This window comes from Dunckerocampus dactyliophorus, chromosome 13 (genome assembly GCF_027744805.1).
Source record: "Dunckerocampus dactyliophorus isolate RoL2022-P2 chromosome 13, RoL_Ddac_1.1, whole genome shotgun sequence".
In the NCBI taxonomy this organism is placed as follows: Eukaryota; Metazoa; Chordata; class Actinopteri; order Syngnathiformes; family Syngnathidae; genus Dunckerocampus; species Dunckerocampus dactyliophorus.
Window position 1 is genome coordinate 6,110,038 of NC_072831.1, and position 22,502 is coordinate 6,132,539.

At 40.2% G+C, this 22,502-nt stretch overlaps 1 protein-coding gene across 2 annotated transcripts in view; it reads right to left on the reverse strand.

Annotated features, from left to right (window-relative positions):
- dio2 (iodothyronine deiodinase 2) overlaps positions 1 to 22,214 on the reverse strand; it is a 46,094-nt gene extending 23,880 nt beyond the window's left edge. For both annotated transcript variants that reach the window (XR_008573315.1, XM_054795483.1), the window contains exons 1-2: positions 22,047 to 22,214; positions 5,436 to 5,719 (exon numbers count right to left, since the gene is read on the reverse strand). Coding sequence is in view for 1 of the 2 variants with exons in the window: in XM_054795483.1 (XP_054651458.1) it covers positions 5,436 to 5,719; positions 22,047 to 22,059 (297 nt within the window). In the remaining variant the exon portion in view is untranslated. The remainder of the gene's footprint in view (positions 1 to 5,435; positions 5,720 to 22,046) is intronic.
- Between the last annotated feature and the right edge of the window lie 288 nt (positions 22,215 to 22,502).

Below are 22,502 nucleotides of genomic sequence, written 5' to 3' on the forward strand. Positions count from 1 at the left end.
GTGCGAAGGGCTAATAATAAAACAACTCTGTGCCGCAACCGCCCTATGGACACCCTTGGAATTGGCAATGGTTAAAAGGGCTTTGCAAGCCTCAAAGGTTTCTGAATGCAGGAATACGGCGTGCGTGTAAACATAGTGAATGCCCCAGAACACCTGTGACCCTGAGATGTGACATTGAACACGGGATAGTCAGTTGTTGCAGTTACGCCCCTGGCAAAAACGATAGAATCACCTGTCTTGGCAGATGCTCATTCCGTTGTTTCATTTTGTATTAAAGGAAAACTGCACTTTTTGGGGGGGAATTTTGCCCATCATCCATCATAAACACATATTTATTTCCCTTTTCTGAGCGTTCTGATGAGAGAAGACGAGTTAGCATGAGCCAGCTAACATTGCACGTTATGGGAGGTGCCTATTTTGACGATAAAGCCCTAAAAAAAACCCTTAAAAAAACACCAACAGGGTTCCATTGACACAACTGACCTGCATATTAACCAAGCTACAGCGATATATTTATTGTAGCGGCTAACACGGAAAACTAGATTTATATGGCAGAGTAACACAATGCCTCGCTAGTCTCAGCGTCACTCACAACGCCTCAAACCACTGCAACGGGACAGACGGAAGAGTGGATACTACTGGCTCATCACAGCATGTACATAAAACAATAAAATGTTGTTAGAGGGTTTTTTTAAGCGGGCTTTATGGTGGTAATAGGTGCCTCCCATGATGTGCAATGTTAGCTGGCTCGTGCTAACTCGTTCTCTCTTTTTAGAACGCACAGAAAAGGGAAATAAATATGTGTGAATTGTGAGCAATTTTTTTTTTTTTTTAAGTGCAGTTTTCCTTAAAAAAAAAAAAAAACAGAACACAAACATAAAACAAAACTAAAGTCATCAAAAATGGCAACTTTCTGGCTTTAAGAAATACTAAACGAAATTAAGGGAAAAAATGTGGTTGTCAGTAACAGTTACTTTTTAGACCAAGCAGAGGGAACAAAAATGATGGACTCATTCAATTCGGAAGAAAAAAAAACTATGGAATCATGAAAAACAAAGAAAGAAAAGCACACTTCGATACACCACTAGTCCTTGCAACATCTCGGGCTTTTATGACAGCTTGCAGCTTCTGAGTCATGGAGGCAATGAGTGACAAACGCTACTCTTCACCAATCTGGCTCCAACTTTTTCGGATTGCTGTTTCCACATCAGCCTCGTCATGGACCATTTTCTTCGACTTCCACCACAGATTTTCAATTGGATTGAGATCCAAACTATTTGCAGGCCCTGACACTGACCTTATGTGTCTTTCTTCACGGAAAGTTTTCAGTTTTTGCTGAAACAGCAAGATGCATTAACATCTTGGAAAATGATCTCATCATCCACCAAACATCCTTTCAATTAATGGGATAAGAAAAGTGTCCAAAATGTCAACGTAAACGTGTGCATTCATTGAAGAGTAATGACAGCCTTCACCTGACATGCTGCCCCTTGGCACTTGCATGTCTTCTTCAGGCAGGTATCATGGGAACGCCACCAAGCAAAAGTTCCAGCATCATCACCTTGCCCAATGCAGATACGCGATTCATCACTGAATACGACTCTCATCCAGTCATCCACAGTCCACGATTGCTTTCTCTTTGCGCATTGTAAACCGTTTTTTTCCTGTTGATTCAGCTTTTCTGTATGTAAATCCCATTTCCTTTAGGCGGTTCCTTACAGTTCCGTCTGTTGTGGAACAAATGATTTCTTAAGAAAAGAGAATGCCTGAAATCAAGACGGGGAGTTTGCTCAGTTTTCAGTATTTCTTTTGCAAACGAAGTCAGACAACATACACAGTGAGTGGCAGTCTGCAGATGTCTGGCCCCCGAGGGCCTCCCGGCTCCAAGTCTTTATACTCCATTGCATGCAAATGAATTACACTGTAAAAGAAATGAATCGCTTCCCCGATGCCGCTTTGTCTATGGCATCAAAAGGTAATACTTGGGTGTCAACAGATGTTTTCAGGACCCCCTACTGGTACTTACTGGGGAGGCAGCCTCTGAGAGATAGCCTGATCACACAATGGTATCCTTTTTGATCTTTCACCTGACCTGACGTCATTTCATTTACATGAAGAGACACCCTGTATTGAAATGTAACAGTCAGACTCCCCAGACATTATACAGACTCAAATAACGTGACTGAAGTTATAGCTGAAAACTATACATTTTCCAGTTTCCTCCCATTTTCCCATTACAGGAGTTTGAAGTCCAGGACCACAAGGCTGGCAAACAGTTTTTACCCACAGGCCATCAGGCTCCTCAACGAAGCACTCGCACACGCCGCACGCAACACACGCACACACTCATAGCACTTTATTTATTTATTTATTTGTATTATTTACTTGTATTAATGTCTCGTCTGTTGTTGTTGCTTAATTTATTGGTATATATGTTTATGTGTTTATGTTTCTTATGTTCTTATTCTTTCATTTGTTTTCTTTCTTTTCTTGGGAGAATGAACAGAATAAGATTTTCATTGCATGGTATAACTGCTGTTTTACCATGCACATGACAATAAAACTCTCTTGAATCTTGAATCTTGAATCTTGAATTTGTTCCTCATTTGCTTTGGTGTGCATTTTCTGTTTTCAAGACATATTGCTTTAAGTTTTGGGTCTTGACGCCTTGATGTCTTCCTTGGTCAACCAGAAAAAAATGAAAACAAAAGGTCTTCAAAAATTTTGCAGATAATATCGGATATCGCCAATAATTTGTAGCACAATTATCAACCAGCAAAATTTGTTATCATGACAGGCGAAGTTGCACCCCGAGTGAACAACCAACATCTTTTGCAACATTGCTTGATGATTTCAAGTGAAATCTGTGTTGGAGCCATGATGCAGTCAGCCCACTTGGTGCAACAGCTCTCCAAGGTGTGATCACTCCTTTTTAACTGCAAGGCTAACAAACAGATTTATTCTGATGGAGGTGTTTTGGGAAAGAAAATTTACAAAGTGATACCATATTTTTTTCCACAGAATTGATAGATTCCAGAAGTGTTTCTGAACTGTTACTGACTATCACAATCTTTTCCCTAATTAGTTTAGTGTTCCTTAAAGCCAGAAAGTGACTTTAGTTTGTGTCATGTCTGTAATCTGCTTTTTGTCTATAAAACTAAACAACTGAATGAACACCCTTGACACTGAATGACTGGTGATTCCATAATTTTTTGGCAGGGGCGGTGTTTGTTAAATCAACAATGATTAAATTAGTTGAGGCCGGATGATGGCGTCAGTCAAATATTTACATTTGGAGAACATCATGTTACTGTTGACTTGAAATTGTGTCAAGAAAACCAGAACCCCTCCTACCTGAAGCCCTGCAGGGCGCTGTTGCGTGCCAACAGTCATCCCCAAAGTCATTCAAGACAACATAGAGCAGGCCTGCCACAAAAACATTCCAACTGAGGTGGTGCAAGCCGGTCAGGATTCATTCTAGTGAGCCTTAACGCGGCCTGGTCCGACACGGTTGCTCTCATTTCGCCTGACGGTGTTATTTCTAGTTGCGCTGTCCCATTATGACGACAACGAAACATGATCACAGCAGACACATGCAGCCGAGTTAATCCTGCAATAAACAGAGTGTGTGTTGGGGGGGGGGGGGCACTCGATCCAAATATCGATATTATTGATACCACCGTTAGTATCAGAATCGGACTGACACTGGTGTTATGAGATCAATAGTTGACAGTTTTTGTTGCTGTGTTGTTCACGTTGCCGTATTGTTTAGTAACTGGGCTGCATGGTGAGCGAGTGGTTAGCAGGCTGGCAGTCCTGAGTTCGAGGCTTTAAATCTCTTTGGATAATTCTGTGTGGAGTTTGCAAGTTCTCACTGTGTGTGTGTGTGTGCGTGTGCGTGTGTGTGTGTGTGTGTGTGTGTGAAGGGGTTCTTCCTTCCACAGTCCAAAAATATGCACGTTAGGTTAATTGGAGACTGTACTTTGTCCGTAGCTGTGAATGTGAGCGTGAATGTTTGTCTATATGTGCCCTGATTGGCTGGCGACCAAGTACAAGATGTACCCTGCCTCCAGCCCAAAGTGAACTGGACTAGGCTCCGACTCACCTTTGACCCTTAATGAGGATAAGTGGTATACAAATGGATGGATTTATGTCTAGAAACTCGATAATGAAGTCCTTGTGCAGTGTTCTTCGTTTATCGCGGGGGGTAGGTTCTCCAAATAGCCCGCAATAAGTGAAATCCGCGAAGTAGCCACTCAGCATGCACATTTCTCAGACAGGCATTAACATTTTCTCAATTTTCGTTGAATTTTAATGAACAACCTACTTGGTTGGACACGAGAAATTATTAAGTGACTCACGCGTGCGTTTCGCTCCTCTGGCCGTGGCGTTTTTTTTGTCCGTGTTGCTCCCGCCGTCGTGTTTATTTCCCCCACATCGTCCTCCGTGAGCCGAGGATTCATTTGTTCCTTCGGTGGCGCCCTGCAGCCACGTGGCTTTAGCCTTCCTTCGGCGTGTCCGGCTTGCTGTGGGGTGGCTGGCTTCTTCTGCCATTTCGTCGGCATTGTGGGTTTTTTCGGGGGGAGGGTTTGCGGCCGTGCAGCGTTCGGAGTCGCACGGTTGGCTTATTCTGTTCCTTCTATTATTTACAGTATTGTCGGTGAGCAAACAGCTCACACGGTTAGCTAGTTTGCTAGCCGTGTATGGCCGTGACCACAACAGGAGACGGTAGCCAATCAGGACGCAGAAGACTACAAAACAACACTCTCCTTCCCACAATGCAGTTCTTCTTAAAGGGGCAGACTCGGCTTGTAACAGCATTCATATTCTGTAAAAACACTTTTTTAAGTACTAAAATTGCACTAAAAAAATCCATGAAAGAGCGAGTCTGTGAAAGGTGACCTGCAATGGAGCGAGGGACACCGTGCACAAGAGCGCTCTGAGTGCAAAAAGGATTTGCATGAGAGCCAACAGTAGATCCTGCTTTTTTTCCTCCACCATTGACTATTTTGGTCAAACAGTTGCATGTAACAATAGGGAATAACTGGATACAATTGTTGACCAATAAGTGAGATTGGCCTGTGTTTCATATTCTAATTATAACCATGATCAATAAATTAAAGGGAAAATCACAGAATCATTCAATAAGCTTGATCATTTTCAGGCAAACCTTTTGCTATTAGCAATACAGGTCCTGTATTTACTTGGTATTGGACCAATAGCAACATTTAACAGCAGTATCGGCCAACTTTTAATAATCAGAACCGGAGCCGACCAAAAAATGGGCCTGAAGCTTAACGCTGTGTATACGTGCTAAAATTAACTAACAAAAACGTTCATTCGCATTAAATCAACCACAGACATACAGGAATCGCGCCTTTGCTAACACATTACACTGCGGGCGACTTTGCTAGAGTTGAAGCTCTGCCGGTTACCTGTTTGTAGGCGTCCAGGAGGAAACTATTCCAGATGGAGCGGAGCCCCGCCGTAGTCAACATGCGGCGCCACTCGCCCGAGCCGGCGGACCTGGAGCAGCTCAGAAGCGACACGATGCGCTTCACCAGCACCATGGAGTCGTACAGCGCCAAGAAGAGACAGTTTGAAAAGAAAGCAGGTAATATCTGGAGTGTTACCAGCAGGTCGTCACTGGCCATCCCCATCTTGCCTCTCTGTGCTGTGCGGCGCAGTCCATGCACACATGCTTTCTGCACGCTCCCAACTTCATGCACAGGACAGGGGAGGTGTGTACTGATGTCACTTCCAAACACTAGGGGTGGGCGATACTGCACATTTTGGTACCGATCCGATACCGGGTAACTGTAGGGGCCGATACAAATACTTGTGTCGTTTTTGTGTTTTAGCTTTTAACGTGTTGATCATGATTATAATCAGAATGAAACACAGGCAAACGTAACGCCAAAGGTTACATATTCTTGACCTAAATTAAGCATTTTCAAGCATAAAAAATGTTCGAAATGAACTAAAATACAAATACAGTTAAAAGCAAAACTGCACTTTTTTATTTTACCCATCAGCCACAATCCTTATATAAAACATGAACACACGTCTTTCTCTTTTCCCGTGCGTTCTAAAGATATAAAAACTGCTAAAAAAGGCAGATAAGAATGCACGTAATTCCACCTTTAAAACCTTCTGAAAAAAACCCTCCAAAAAGCGCCGACAGTGCTGCATTTGCATATAATGTGGCGTGTATCTTAGCTAAGCTACAGTGACATTCTTCTTATTATTTTTATTAACATTTAACATTTAATTTATGAACAATTAACATGAATTAACTACGTTACTGGCGTAGTGACACCTCAGCACACCACACCGGCTAGCTACTAGCTGGTTAGCGACTAGCTTCAACCACACACTCGCTGGCAGGGCGTTAGCGCCGCGCTCATAATGCCTCAGGCCGCTAGCAAAAGGTAACGCTGCATACTTGACCTGTCGCCACTGTTTGGGGTGCTTTTGTTTTTGAGTTTGGAAAAGTGAACGCTAGGTGGAGCGTACGTTTCTGTGTTGCTATGTGAAATCAATCAAATCAAGGAAGGAAGTTCCGGTAATGCTTAAACTGCCCAAAATACAGCAAAATACTGTCAGTATTACATGTTACCATGAATGTGTCCGTTACTGCATGGCCACAGCATGGATTTAAAACCATAAAACCTTGTTGGAGGTTTTTGGAGGTCTTTTAGTAGCGGTCTTTGTAGGCAGCGTAGGTGTGTCCCCTTAATCACCTGCATCTGTTTTATCTGTTTTTGTATCTATAAAATGCACAGAACGTGTGTTCATGTCTCACATAAAGTGCACTTTTCCTTGAAGGCAATACAAGACGTTGATGAACTGTAGTCTACTGGCCACTAGGTGTCACTAGTAACAGGCACCAGACTTGATCGCCAATGGCAGGCTTTCACATGTTGCTGTACATTTATCACTTCCTGTATTTCATATGTGATCTTTTTCATACATACAAAAGTGATAAGGTAATGTAAAAATATGCTCATTTCATTGTCAAGGTTTTTCCACAATCATAATAAATAGTGATCATATATAATAATCGATATAATAATAAATAAATAATAATAAATACAAATAAACATAACAAATTCAAGACTCTTCTTCCTTGTATTTTGCAAACTGCTTATGCTGTTTCTTGAAATCGGTCATCTTATGCATTGAGTTCCTTACTCAATCTTAGTGCTCATCTTAGTGTATTGAGTTCCTTACTCCATCCGTTCCATAATTTAATTCCACTTACTAAAATGCTGTGGGTGTTTAGCGTTGTTCTCGTTTATCAGTGTTTTAAGTTTAGTTTTCCCCTGAGATCATATTTCTCCTCTCTTGTAGAAAAGTATTGGATGACATGTTTGGGTAGCAGGTTATTGTTTGCTTTATGCATCATTTTAGCTGTTTGAAAATGTACTAAATCAGCAAATTTTAATATTTGTGATTTTAGAAATAAAGGATTCGTATGTTGTCTGTACGCGGCATTATGGATTATCCTAACTGATGTATTTTGCAGTACATTTAGCGAGTGAAGATTGCCTTTCTAGTGATGAGCAGTAAAGAGTGTGGAGTGATCTTTGGTCAAGCACCAATGTTGCTTTATTCAACACTGAGGTATTTCTCGCCACCTTATGTTGTATATTTTTAATGTGAGATTTCCAGCTCAAATTTTCATCAATTATGATCCCCAAAAAAGTATTTTCGTTCACCCTTTCAATGTCCACACCGTCAATTTGTGTTTGCTTGTGTGTGTCCTTCTGCTATTCCCAAATAGCATTATTTTAGTTTTACTTTCAAGAATAATCGGTTTTTATCAAATCATCTTTTTAATTAACTCTTGTGTGCTTTCCCCAGAACAAAAATCAGTAGTATCATCTGTAAATAATACTAACATTAGGTCTTTTGTCACTTTACAAATCTCATGAATATACAAGTTGAACAGTTGTGGTCCCAGTATTGACCCCTGGGGTACTCCACACGTAATATTTAAACTTGCAAATGTTCCAGGCTTCAGATATTGCTTCCTGTTAGCTAGGTAGCTTTTGACCCAATTCAAAACTAACCCTCTGATTCCGTACCTTTCTGATTTTGTAATTAGGATATTGTGATTAATTGTATCCAAAGCTTTTGTCAGATCCATAAATACCACAGCTGCACACTTTCTGTGGTCTATAGCGTTGGTAATTTCCTCCGTAATTTCAATCAGCACCATGGAGGTTGAAATGTTAGCTCTGTATCCGCATTGGCTATCCGCAAGCAATTCGTTGTTATTGATAAATTTGTCCAACCTGTTATTGAGTAGCTTCTTGATTATTTTAGAAAATTGTGGCAATACTGTAAGGAAACTGGTCGGTAGTTTGTAAATTGATGTTTGTCTCTGTTTTTTTAAGTCCACTATATTGGCTAATATGAGTGTAAAGGTGACTATAGGGGTGTTATTTCATGTCTAGAGGGCTCTAATAATATTAAAAACTATGCAGTAGGTCGTAAACAGGTTTTCTATGCTCCAACTACAAAAATATTTGATATATAAATAAGGAATCCTACTAAATCGAGAGATTACTCTACTATAAAAACGTTTTGTGTTGACATTTTTGAGACACGGCGTAACTGTGTTAGTTAGCAAAGACCTACAGAGTCAACCGCCGTGTATTAGCAAGCTAATAGGCTGCTATGAAGGACGTTAAGTGACATAAATACATTAAGAACATAGTTGGACAACAAGACGCGAGAAATGGAAAATGTATGCAAACGAAGGAAAAATGTGGGCGTACATTTTCAACATTAACCGAAAAACACGCTCCATTCAAATGATTCGTCTTTTTGACCTCAAAGCTACGGTGGCCGACAGGGGCGAACCCGCAGCAATGTCCAGTCGCTCCAAACACAGAAATGACGCCAAACCAAAAACCACACAAACAGTATAAAACAAAATGCTGCAAATTCAGAATTCTGCGATCACATAAGCGCTGCAGGATCAAAAGCAACCGCAAAAGAAAAATGTTGCAAATGCCAAAAGCGCACAAAAACCCTCAAAACAAAGTCCATGAGAGAAACTTCTGCAAGTTCTCAGAACCAAACAGAAGTGAGCCAGGCTACCAGGGGCTCCAGACCACAGTCTCTCTCCCTGTCAAAATAAAGCTACCTTCATGTAGCATTGTAAAAAGGTAAACTTACATAATCAGCAGGAGATGATATACAGTACTTATTTCCCCCAATCTACAGCATATTGTCAAAATCCGAAAAACGTTGTCATTGCTAACTTCTGGACCCTCCAGTACGTCTACTGTATATCTTTGCGTATGAGAGACTGTAAATGGACAGAGGGGGTTTCCGGTTTGTGCAGTCTTGTGCATGGGGACCACAATGGGTCACACAAAGTGGCTGAAAGCTGGGCACTTGGCAAAGTGTTGAGAGACATGGCCAGCGTGGGAAGTGGACCACTTTATCCAGGACTGACAGGATTGTGTCACACTTCCAATGCACAGTGCCCAACCAATTCATCTCTGGCACATCAGAAACATGGGAGACAATAGTTCACATCGACCCACTTGCCAGCCTGAAGACCACCAGGGAGACAATCATGTACAGAACCCAATCCTGGGTATTCCCTCCTGAGATCCTGAGGTCATCGGTGCATCAGCTTAAACCTTTTCCACTGAGAGTCGCATACTAAAAAATTAAAGGATGCAAGGGCCACTTTCATATGTTGTAAACCCACACATGTAGATATGCTGAGATGTTATACAGTATTTATTTCAAGAAACAACTGCATCAAAGCTTTGTAATGTACGGTGGTGTCAAAAAGTGTTTGCCCCTTCCTGATTTTTCTTTGACTAAAAAGAACTTTAAGGCTCGTCTCAATTTTGCCAGAAAACATCTTGATGATCCCCAAGAACTTTGGGAAAATACACTGTGGTCTGACGAGACAGTCCTTTTTGGAAGGTGTGTGTCCCATTACATCTGGCGTAAAAGTAACGGCACATTTCAGAAAAAGAACATCATACCAACAGTAACATATGGTGGTGGTAGTGTGATGGTCTGGGGCTGTTTTGCTGCTTCAGGACCTGGAAAACTTGCTGTGATAAATGGAACCATGAATTCTGCTGTCTACCAAAAAATCCTGAAGGAGAATGTCCGGCCATCTGTTGGTGACCTCAAGCTGAAACCAACTTGGGTTCTGCAGCAGGACAATGATCCAAAACACACCAGCAAGTCCACCTCTGAATGGCTGAAGAAAAACAAAATGAAGACTTTGGAGTGGCCTAGTCAAAGTCCTGACCTGAATCCTATTGAGATGCTGTGGCATGACCTTAAAAAGGTGCTCATGCTGGAAAACCCTCCAATGTGGCTGAATGACAACAATTCTGCAAAGATGAGTGGGTCAAAATTCCTCCACAGCGCTGGAAGAGACTCATTTACTCAAGTTATCACAAACGCTTGATTGCAGTTGGGTGGCCCAACCACTTATTAGGTTTTTCACACAGGGCCATGTAGCTTTGGGTTTTTTCTCCCTTAATAATAGAACGTTTCATTTAAAAACTGCATTTTGTGTTCAGTTGTGTTGTCATTGACTAATATTTAAATTAGTTTGATGATCTGAAACATTTAAGTGTGACAAACACTTTTTCACACCACTGTACGTGAGTGTATTAGTATGAAGTTCAATCTTTGCTCTTTTTTGCTGCTGTTTTTTTTAATTTTCCAAATATTTCAACTTTCTTCTCAGTCTTTGTAAATTTTATGTTGTAATATTCTAACTTTATTCCCATAATACTTTGACTTTATTGTGATAATAAATAATAATAATGATAAATAGTAATATAAGTAATAATATAATAAATAATATACAATAAATAATATTTCCCCAACCTAATTTTCCCCAAATTACATTTTGTTTTGTTTCTCATTATATTGCAACTTAAAAAAACATGTTTTCTTTAATATTTTAACTCTATGCTCCTAACATGACGTTTTCCCATCATATGTTGACCTCATTGCTGCCGATTCCGACACTGATCATCCATGAGTGAGAACGGCTGATAACGATCACATGGCTTAACTTTTCATTTTATTTATGCTTAGTGCTTGGGGCACCGTTAGACAATTCCAAGGCCCCTGGCAAATATGCAATTATTTAAAAAATAAACATTTATAATAATAATAATACAAATAAATATCTTTATTAAATAGAAATGTGTCCTACGTAACTTAAAAGAGAATAAATTGAGTGTCCAGGTATCACCATCATAGTATCACCATCATAAGGCTGGACACACTATGTGTTTATGTTCATTAAACAAGCACACACAAATTGTGTTTTAAGGACAAGTTTGGATTTGCACGACAGCACCAAACATGGGACATTGAAAGGTGGAAGGAAGTTTTATTCTCTGATGAGAAAAAAATGGAACCTTGACGGTCCTGATGGCTTCCAACGTTACTGGCATGACAAGGAGATCCCACCTGAGGTGTTTTCAACATGGCATGTGGAAGGGGTGACATCTTGATCTAGGAGCTCCATGTTGTGCAGGGGCGTCAAACGGCAGCTGGCTTTGTGGAGATGTTGCAGGGGGCATCCCTCATGACTGAAGGCCCTCGTCTGTGCTCTTTTTTAACAAGACAACGCTGCAGTTCACAACGCTTGCCTGACTAACTGAGAACATTTGGGGATGGATGACAAGGGAAGTTTATAAAAAATGGCCATCAGTTCCAGACAGTGGATGCCCCCCGTGGAGCCATCTTCACCACCTGGAGCAACGTTCCCACTAGCCTCCTGGAAACACTGGCATCAAGCATGCCCACACCCATTTTTGAGCTGATTAACAAGAATGGTGCAGCTACTCAATACTGAATCTTTTTTGAACATTTTTCTATTTTACGGTTGTTGTTTTTTAAGCTATGGTCTGAAATCCTCAGGACGAATCACTTGTAGGGTTTGGAGTCTCTTTCTATAACTTGTATTTCAGTATTTGACGTATTTTGCAGTGTTTATTTGTGAAATACATCCAGGAGAAGAACCATAATGTGTTCATTACACAACATTAGCCTGAGGGAAGCGCTGCAGCAGATATCAGTATCAGCATCTCCATTATTTTACCACTAATGACTTTATTTTGCTGAAACAATTGTATGCAATAAAAGTGAATCTGTGTCAGTCTGTATTTATGTATCGGATAGATGTCCAAATTTGCAGTATCACACACCCCCGTGAAAGTTTGTTGAAAGTTTGGTCTCCAAACATTTCTGAGGGGGGCACAACAGAACCAGGGCCAACCTATTGCAACATTTATTGACCAAGTGAAATGATGCAATGTTGCATGAGGTTACATCTGAACATCAAAAGTCACCTCAATGTTAACGTCCCTTTAAAAACATCAGTGAAGAAGTGAATAAGAGTTTTCCCCAAACTTTCAGAATTGACATGCTGCTTTATTTTCACTGTCCTGAAGAGAAGGTATCAGTGGCACAGTGTCCTGGCCTCTTTTACCAGCCGTCATCACCTACACCCTCGGCTTAGCAAACACAGTACGTTACGACGCATAAGCTTTGCAAGTGGCATAACCTTATATAATGTTGCATAAGAACTTAGATGGATAAGAGTTCATCCACTGTTTATGGTGACCACAGCGTGTCCTTGGTCATGGCTTGACTAGCAGACTTTGCAGCGATACTCTATAAAAGTGTACACTGGTGTGAAAAAGTGTTTGCCCCCTTCAAGATTGCTTATTTTTTTGCATGTTTGTCACACTTAAAAGTTTTGAGATCATCAAAGAAATGTAAATATTAGTCAATGACAACACAACTGAACACAAAATGCAGTTTTTAAATGAAACTTTTTATTATTAAGGGAGAAGCAACAACTGCAAACAAGTGTTTGTGATAACTTGCAATGAGTCTCTTACAGCGCTGTGGAGGAATTTTGGCCCACTCATCTTTGCAGAATTGTTGTCATTCAGCCACATTGGAGGGTTTTCCAGCATGAACACCTTTTTAAGGTCATGCCACAGCATCTCAATAGGATTCAGGTCAGGACTTTGACTAGGCCACTCCAAAGTCTTCATTTGGTTTTTCTTCAGCCATTCAGAGGTGGACTTGCTGGTGTGTTTTGGATCATTGTCCTGCTGCAGTCATCACTGACCTTAACGACCTTAACTGAGGCAAGTGAGGCCTGCAGTTCTTTGGATGTTGTTGCGGGGTTGTGGATAATAGCTCTCACTGTGGTTCGCTGGAGTCCCAAAGCTTTAGAAATGTTTTAAAAACCTTTACCATATTGGTAGATCTCAATTAGTCTCTGTTATTTTATGGTTTAACAGGGGGAATCACTTTTTCATCTTCTTGATGTATTCTTTGAGGCCTGTTGTTTACTCCTGGACAGTTCCTGTGACACTGACTCGTCCTCGGGCCCCCTCTTTTCGCTTAGTGTATAGCCTCAGGATGCTGGACTTGGGGTGGAAGCCTACATGCATTGTAAGGAGATTTCTTGTTTTGATATCAGTGTCTTACATCTCTTCCAGTGGCTAGGGTATTATGCCGGCGAGGTATCTGATTACTGGCAGGGTCTATGTGTTAATTGCCTGGATCTTATTCTAGGCATTCAGCTGACTCTTCAGGATCATTTGTGCTGCTTCAAGTGTTCTGTGTACAGTGTGAGTGACGTAAGTGTTAATTTAGGCATGAACTCGCTCGTAACCCTACGACCACCTGTATTTCTTCATAGGTTTGCTAATTATAGCTTACTGCTATTAAAAAATATCCAAATTCAGTATCTATTTTTTGTGTGTGGAGCAATTGTAGACCTGCACAAGACTGGAATGGGCTCCAAGAAGCTTGGTGGGAAAAAGAACGCTACTGGTGTAAAAATTGATCAATGGAAACAACGCAAGATAGAATTAAATTGGCCTCGCTCTGGAGCTCCATGCAAGATACAGTATCACCTCGTGGGGTAAGGATAAACGTACCTACCTGATATCAAGCCAACATTATTCTGTAGTCAGAGGAAGTATTTCGCCATAGTAGGAAAAAAACTTTATCTCAAAACACACAAGCAAATATAAAAAGCAGTGCATGGTTTTGGGATTTGTATTTGCTCATTCAATAACCTGACCTGGCATTCCCTGACAGAGAACAAAGTTTAGAACGAGGATGTGACTGGTAGCTACCTTGGAGGAGTTCCACCGTACGGTGGCAGCCTGCAGGCTCTGCTCACACCCCGAAAATGCACAGTAATGTACTGTATGAACTGTTAGACAAAACTAGCTTTTACTGTTTTAACAGTACAGTTGTTTTCTAGCTTTGGTTCATTTCCTTTCTCAGGTATTTACATTATTCTATTTAGTGCTTTACTAAGTGCTCATTTAGTCATCTTCAATCTTAAAATAATTATAGAAATTCATTCCAAAGACAAGGACGACATTATGTAGTATTACACGATTTTGCGCTGCTGGATTGTAAGGATAGCAGCATAGAAAAAGAAAAACAGGAGCAAAGGAGACAAATAATCTGCAACGTATTCAAGTTTGCATTTAAACTCACACATGCTGTTCATGAGCTGATCAAAAGTTGAAGAGCATCGCCTTGAAAAGCCAAAATCTCAATCAAGCCTGAGATGTTGTCTGGGCCTGCTGCTTTTCGTGGGTTTGTTTTGTTCAGAACCCTGCGCACATCAGCTGATGTCACCATGAGAGGTGAGTACTGTGTGCTCCCCAGGTTCAGCCACCCTCTCTGCTCATCAGGAGTCTGGGTGTCAAAGCGGGCGTAGAACTCGTTCAACTCATCTGGAAGTGTGGTTTGGCTGGACGTGGCTACGCTACTTCGCTGTCGATAGTCTGTGATGTGCTGGAGCCCCGCCCACATGCGCTGAGGGTCTGAGGTGGAATAGTAGCCCTCCAGCTTCTGTCTGTACTGTTTTTTGGCCTCCCGTATGGACCTCCTCAGGTCATATCTGGCCTTTTTGTAGTCCTCAGCGGTGCCCATGACAAATGCAGTCGAACGAGCACGTAGCTTAGCCCTTACATCACAGTCGATACAGGGTTTTTTATTAGGGTATTTTCTGTAATACTTTGTGGTGGTAACAGTCTCTATGCATGTGCTAATGTAGCCAGTAACAGCGAAAGCATATTCATCCAAATCAACAGTACAATCTTCCCTCCCCTCTGCAGTTTTAAACACATCCCAGTTTGTGCAGCCAAAGCAGTCCTGAAGTACTTGATCAGTTTCTTCATTCCACACTTTAACAGCTGAACTTATAGGGGGAGCTTGCTTGAGGAGTTGTCTGTAGGTTGGATAAAGGAATATGGAGATGTGGGTAATATTTGGGGAGAACAGTCCTGAGGTTGCAGTGGTTGAAATCGCAATATTATACAAAAATATGAATAGTCCATAGTTTCTATACTGTAGTAGGTTTATTGTAAACAGACACGGTATATAAAAAAAAAAATCCTGAAAAAATAGAAAAGCACTCTGACAGTGCAGACCACCACCAAGCTCCATACACATTAATGTTAGCATGCCAATACCTACCATTATAGTGCTAAGAGTTTATATAATAGTCTATCTATGAAACCAGCTAAAAATGCTACTATGCTAATGTTAGCATGCTAGCAATGCTAACATTAGCATGTTAAACACCTAGCATAATAATGGTGTTTATATATGTGTCTTGCTATGTAAATGGCTAAAAATGCTATGCTAATGTTAGCATGCTAGCGATGCTAACATTAGCATGCTAACACATAACATGATAGTGCTAAGTCTTCATATAAGTGTCTACTGATGAAAATGGCTAAAAAAATGCTACTATGCTAATGTTAACATGTTAGCAATGCTAACATGCTAACATCTAGCATGGCAGTGCTAAGTGTTTATATATGTGTCTACCCATGAAAATGGTTAAAAACACCAGTATTTAACGTTAGTATGCTAGCAATGCTAACATGCTAAAGTCTAACATGCTAAAACCTAACATGACAGCGCAATGTACCGGGAAGGCTAAATGTCACAAATGAGTTGAGAACTTTGACTTTGGTCTGAATCGGTTGAGAAATGCGGAAGTAGTAGTAGGTAATAGCCGTTTTATGGAAAAGTGTGAATTTGGGGAAAATTTTGATTTTTTTTTTCCAATATAAATATAGGTAGCCTGAATGTCGTGAACGTGTTGAACAGTTTGATGTTGGAATGGATTGAATCGGTTGAGAAAGTTGGCAGTAGTAGTGAAACGGAGAGGGTTCTCAGGGTGTTGAGATGTCTCCAAGGATGCACTGGTTTGGAGCGGTCAAAGGTATAGATGTGTGTTCAAGTCAAAGAACACGGCAAGTTGTCCTCTGTTTGGTGGATTTGGTCAATAAGCGGCAGCAAGCACTGGTAAACTGTGGTCTTTATAAGGCTTTATGCTGTGGTACTGTACAGCGTCTGAGAAGTCATAAAAAAGACGTTTTAACTGATGCAACGTCACACTACTGCGGTGCGTTCACTGACGGCCGAACACAGTGGGACAAAACAACGCCCAAATCTAAACATTACCAGCATAAACATAAACATAGCATAAGCATAAACAACACAAAACATGGTAAATTATGGGCTTTCTAACAAGTAGCAGGTAATTTGTTTTAGGGAAAAGGGTGAATTTTGAATTTTGGATCACGCTCAGTTTTCTCCGGGTACTCCGGTTTCCTCCCACATTCCAAAAACATGCATGTTAGGTTAATTGGAGACTCTAAATTGTCCATAGGTATGAATGTGAGTGTGAATGGTTGTTTGTCTATATGTGCCCTGCCATTGGCTGGCGACCAGTCCAGGGTGTACCCCGCCTGTCGCCCAAAGTCAGCTGGGACTGGCTCCAGCATGCCCCCGCGACCCTAATGAGGAAAAGCGGCATAGAAAATGGGTGGATGGATGGATCACGGGCAAAATTGAATCAATTCTTCCATATCCCATTTCCGACAAATGCTGAAATTTCATCCAAATCCATTCAGAACTTTTCAAGTTATTTTGAATACAAAACAGACAAACAGATAAATGCCGGCAAAAATATAACCTCCGCGCCGCGCTTGGCGGAGGTAATAACAATAACTAAAGAGTGTAATTTAATGTGTATTTCATTGAGGAAAATAAGTACTTGATCCCTCCCAAAAACATGACTGAGTACTTGGTGGAGAGCCAAAACCCACGTAGAACCCGTCTTCAGTGCTGTAGCTGAGACTGGTCTCATCCAAGATGGTACAGCACATGGGCCTGTTCATGACCATCCGACAGTAGGGGTGGTTTGTGGGGCTCATGTTGCTCTGCTTCCTAACGTGCTGAATAGAACTGATGCCATAGAGCTCAATTTTGGACTCGACCGGGATAAGGTGGAGGAGGGTTTAACACGAATGCACAACATTGTTATTTGTAGTCACTGATAGCAGGCAGTTTTACAGTAGATAGCCTTGAAAGGACATGTTGACCAGACGTAAAATCGATATCAACTAAATCTCATTCACTGAAATAACCATATGTGTCCTGTTTATTTCCTGTCTGCCTTGTACCTTACTGTTGCCTGCCATTCAGTTGGATGTTTGCTGTCTGTCTGTCCTGTCAGACAGGTCAATAGTCCTCTCTAACGTTCTGCCAGTGACCAAGCCAAACATAGCAGTCCGAGCTGTTACTCTACCGTATTTTTGAATAGAAAACCAAAAAGCTTCCTCCTTCACATTGAGAGATCTTGCATGTCCCCTCAGGGGCTCCGTAGTGGCAGTCAAATTCATTTCAATTAAGCAAAGCTGCATTTTCCATATGCAAAATCTGTCTGACACCCATCCACTACTTTGCTTGCATGTGCTTTGAAGATTTGGTGTACTATTTCTTCAACGGTTTCTCCTGTCGCTCTGACATGAAGTTATGTTTTGTAATGCAAATTTCGGGATCAGTAATGACATCTAAAAGTTTCCCAACCCTGTTCCATCACCTTAATTCTGTCAGGACTTTGTACTTGCCAGAAATTACTAGGGGTGCAACGATACACAAAATACTTTTGTGTTACGGTTCGATATAAAAAATAAATTACCTTGCCTTTTTTAATTAGAATTTTATTGAGATTGCCAACATTTTTTCAAATTTTTCAGCATGATATGAATGTGGGAGGCGGAGCTCAGTGGCTCTGTGCTTGACAATGCAACCTAAGCCAGAGTAGTTGATCGTAATTACACTAAGATTTCAGCACAGAGTGCCGTCAGAAGTTGATCAAACATATATGAAAGTGCTTATTGTACGATCCAGGGGTCGCGGTTCGGTACGCATGTGTATCTGTTCCATACAGATATACGTATGGTTACACCCCTAGAAATTACAGTAGGAGCCCCCAGTATCTGAGAGAATCTGAGTCACGGTATAGAAGTGTCACTTGTGAATCTCACAGAAACTGTGGTGTGTTCACGGACCACCGAAGAAAGTGCAAAATCGCAACACTTGAGGAAAAAACAGTATAATTTAAATATGTGGATAAAATAAACCCCTACCTGTTTAAAAAGTGGCAGAAAATTTGTGAAGAAACCAGTTTCGATACGTGGCATGACGCCTAAGCACATCCCCGTTGAAACATATCAAACAGTATTTTAACGCCAAAGGTTCAGTTTTGTGTTCACAACTGTATTAAAATAGACTGAAAAGCATATGTCTGTGTTTTGTTAATCGGTGATAACTAAACAATAACGACGGTAGATAACATAAAAAGCATTCTTTGCCTTTTAGTAAATATACAGTCATTCCTCGTTTATCACGGTTATTGGTTTCCAGACCCGGTGTATTTCTGCAAAGTAGGATTCCTTAATTAGGAGAGGAATATTTTTGTAATAAGAAAATAACACGCATTGGAGAACAATTGGCAGGCGTGATAGTAGACAGTAGACATAATAGAAAATACGCCATTTAAGACATAAATTAGACGTTCCGGTGATAGAGGACAAGAAGTGACGTAAGGGGTTCAGAGTTGAGTTTGCCATGGCTTACGGCCACAACTGCATCCTATGTTTTTATTCCGGATTTTTTTTTATTTATTAGGGATTATTGTGCCTTTTGGGAGATCATTCAAACCTGCAAGAAAAGCCTGTCATGCCAGTGATCAAGTCTGGTGCTTGTGTGTCTCAGCAAACATTACCGACACCTCGTGACGGGTTTGGAATACTACATACAGTATCATCATGACGTCTTTGATATGTGTCTTCCGAATGCCTTGTATTTGTGTTTATGTTCAGTTATCAATTTTTATGCTTAAAAATTCCAAAGCAAAATTAGCTTAAATATGCATATTTGTAAAACTAATAATAGGCCGTATTCAACCACGAAACAGCATGATTTATTCATGATTACATTTTTGAAAAAGTTAGAGTGAAGCTGCGAAATTCAAAGCATTGAGGGAGAAAAACCTCCACAAACAACATCCTTAATCAAACTTTATTCAATGAAGTCCGAATGGACTGTCCATAATATAGAACATTTTAGACAAAGTCGTTGACATGTAATCCATGAATTAAAAATAATTCACGGCGTAGTGGAAAGTTTGTATTAACTACCGTATTTTCCGGACTATAAGTCGCATGTTTGGGAGAAAATTTATTTGATAAAATCAGAGACCAGGAGGAAGACATTTCATCTTGAAAGGCAAGTTATATTAATAACAATAAAAATGGAGAACAACAGGCTAAAAAGGTGTCTGTTAAGGTACCGTGAATAGGTGGTATGTTAAAGTAACGTATTAACAGTTATTCAGATAACTTTGCCTAAACAACATAACATAACTAGTTGTCTTGGAGTTTGTAATCTGCAGAATATAATTTTATTTTTTGGGGGGCATTTGTGTTCCGTCTTTCTCACTTGTCTTTATAAGTTGATGTTTACATTGTAAATCTTCAGCGGTGCAGGACTGTTAGAACTAGCAGATACTAGCACACAAGCCTAGAGCGTCCAGCGTGGGAAAAAAAAAATACATACATAAGTCGCTCCGGAGCATAAGTCGCAAGACCAGCCAAACCATGAAAAAAAGTGCGACTTATAGTCCGAAAAATACGGTAGGTGGTCAAAGCAAGCCAACACACGAGGGCATTTTTTTTCTATGCCTCTGAAGAGAACCATAACCACAAAAGGCAAAGCAGATTCATTTAAACACACATTAAACATTTAGCGAGCGCACATACGAGATGTGGAAAGTTATGTTATCCATTTGACCAGATGGCTTCTCGTAGTGCCAAATATCGGCATGTAGTGTTCTCTCTGAACTTCGGTCTTTGCTCTTTTATTCCAATTGTTGCTGGGGTTTTTTCTCCAAATATTTCAATTTTATTCTCGTAATATTAGGACTTTATTCCCGTAATATTTTGACCTTATGCCCTTTTTCACCAACCTAATTTTCCAAAAATGACAATGACAAAAATTATGTATTTTATTTCTCATATTATAAAATTATGACTTAAAAAAAATTATTCTTTAATATTTCAACTCTATGCTACTAAAATACTACTAGTTTATTCTTGTAAAATTGTGACTTTTTTCTCATTAGAATGACTTATTTTTCTCTTAATTCTTTTTCTTGTAAAATTACATCTTTTTTTCTGCTGTTGTTTTTTTTTCCCAACTATTTCAACTTTCTTCCTGTATATTTTTTGTCTTAGTATTTTGACTTTCTTCTCGCAATATTTTAACATATTATAATATTAGAATTTTCCCCCAACCTAATTTTCCAAAAATGACAACTTTATTTTCTTTAATACTTCGACTTTATGCTACTAAAATGATGTCATTTTCCTTCATAATTCAACATTATCCTCGAACAATTACAAAAAATTCCGGTGTATAAGCTGCACTCATAAAATTTACAGGAAAAGACAGATTTGTACATATATAGGCCGGACTGGACTAGCTTGTCAACCCATTGGTAATCGCAGGAGGTCATTACTCAATATAACAGTCTGACTCGGTTTCATCTGACAAAGAACGCTAAACTCATTACACAGCAACTTAACACTCAAAAGGTAGCTGGGAAATATACCACCTACCAATACGAGTTTAAAATGAAAAAAATACAATTTTAACATTTTCCCTGAGAAAAGCTTTTCATTGGAGGACAAGTGGCAGAGAAAACGGATGGCTGGATAGATGGCTCTGCAATGCTGCCTCTGTCCACCAGAGGGAGCCAGAGGAGCCCAGAGGGAGGCTGACGTCATGCACCAACGGATGCTTTGCTCATACTGTGCGAGTGGCACAGTATTTAAACGATTAGTAGTAGTTCTGAATTAAGGAGATGTCACGAGATTAGAACTGAGCCCTAAATTAGCCGCACTGCTGTATAAACTGCAGGATTCAAAGTTTAAGATAAAAGTAGCATCTTATACACGGGAATTTACGGTACTCGTTACCAAGAGATTACAACTTTTTTCTGTTAATATTTTGACTTTACTCTGAGTTGATTTTTCCATTTCTGCTGTTTTTTTTTTTTTTTTAGTTTTCTTGTTAAATTAGATTTTTAGAATGTACTGCACTTTGGACACCCCAGCTTTAGCCATATAGCTAAACAAACTGTAATGACCAAAATCGACCTCTACTGTTTCGGAGGCACAGTGTTTCGAAGTTAGGGATGGTGCTTGTAATCAGGGACTTTCAATAGAAGTATGAAAAATGGAGATTCCGAACTATTTCGGGAATCCGACTGTTTTAGTGCATGTAAACGCACTGACTGTAGTGCCAAATTTTCTCCCTCTTCTGCTTTTTCAGTATTCTCATATTGTTTGGCATGAAAAGATTTAATGTATCGAGGTTAGGGTCACCGCCAGGTCACACTGGTGCTCCGTTAGTCTCCAATTCATGGTAAGATTGGGCCTTGGTGGTTCCCGAGTTGTTCCTGAACATCCAAACCCATTGAAATAATATTGTACTTTTTGTCTTGAAGTGATGCTCTTAGAATCTGTACTTGGAATGTGCAATTGTCTCTAAACAGACTTTCATGAATAAAACAGTATTTTAAAGTGTCACAAAACATTTTGCACAGTTGTTTCATGTTCACATACCTGTATTTATCATGAAAAGAACTTCATGGGCCAAAGAATAAAAAGCCAAAAATAAAAAAAGTCATGTCCTGAAATCTGCCTTGATCCATTCGGCTACCATTTCAGCGACTTCTCGACCTGCGTCCAGAACGAAGGCATGGCGGAACCCGTTTTCACACAGTCTGAAATCTCCTGTTGGAAATTCCATCTTAATCTCATCATAGTACTGTACAGGACACCAGCGGTCTGTTGCTCCATAATAGAATAGAAGCTAAAATGTCAACAGAAAAGGCAGTAAATATGACATCTACAATACAAACAGCAAATCTTTCAAGTTGACGACAAAACATGAACAGTACGACTGTACACTACTCACAAAAAGTTTGGGATATTGTGCTTTTAGGTGAAATTTCAGGATGAACCTAAAATGCACCGTAACCTTATTTTAATATCGCCGCGATCAACTTCTAGAACCGT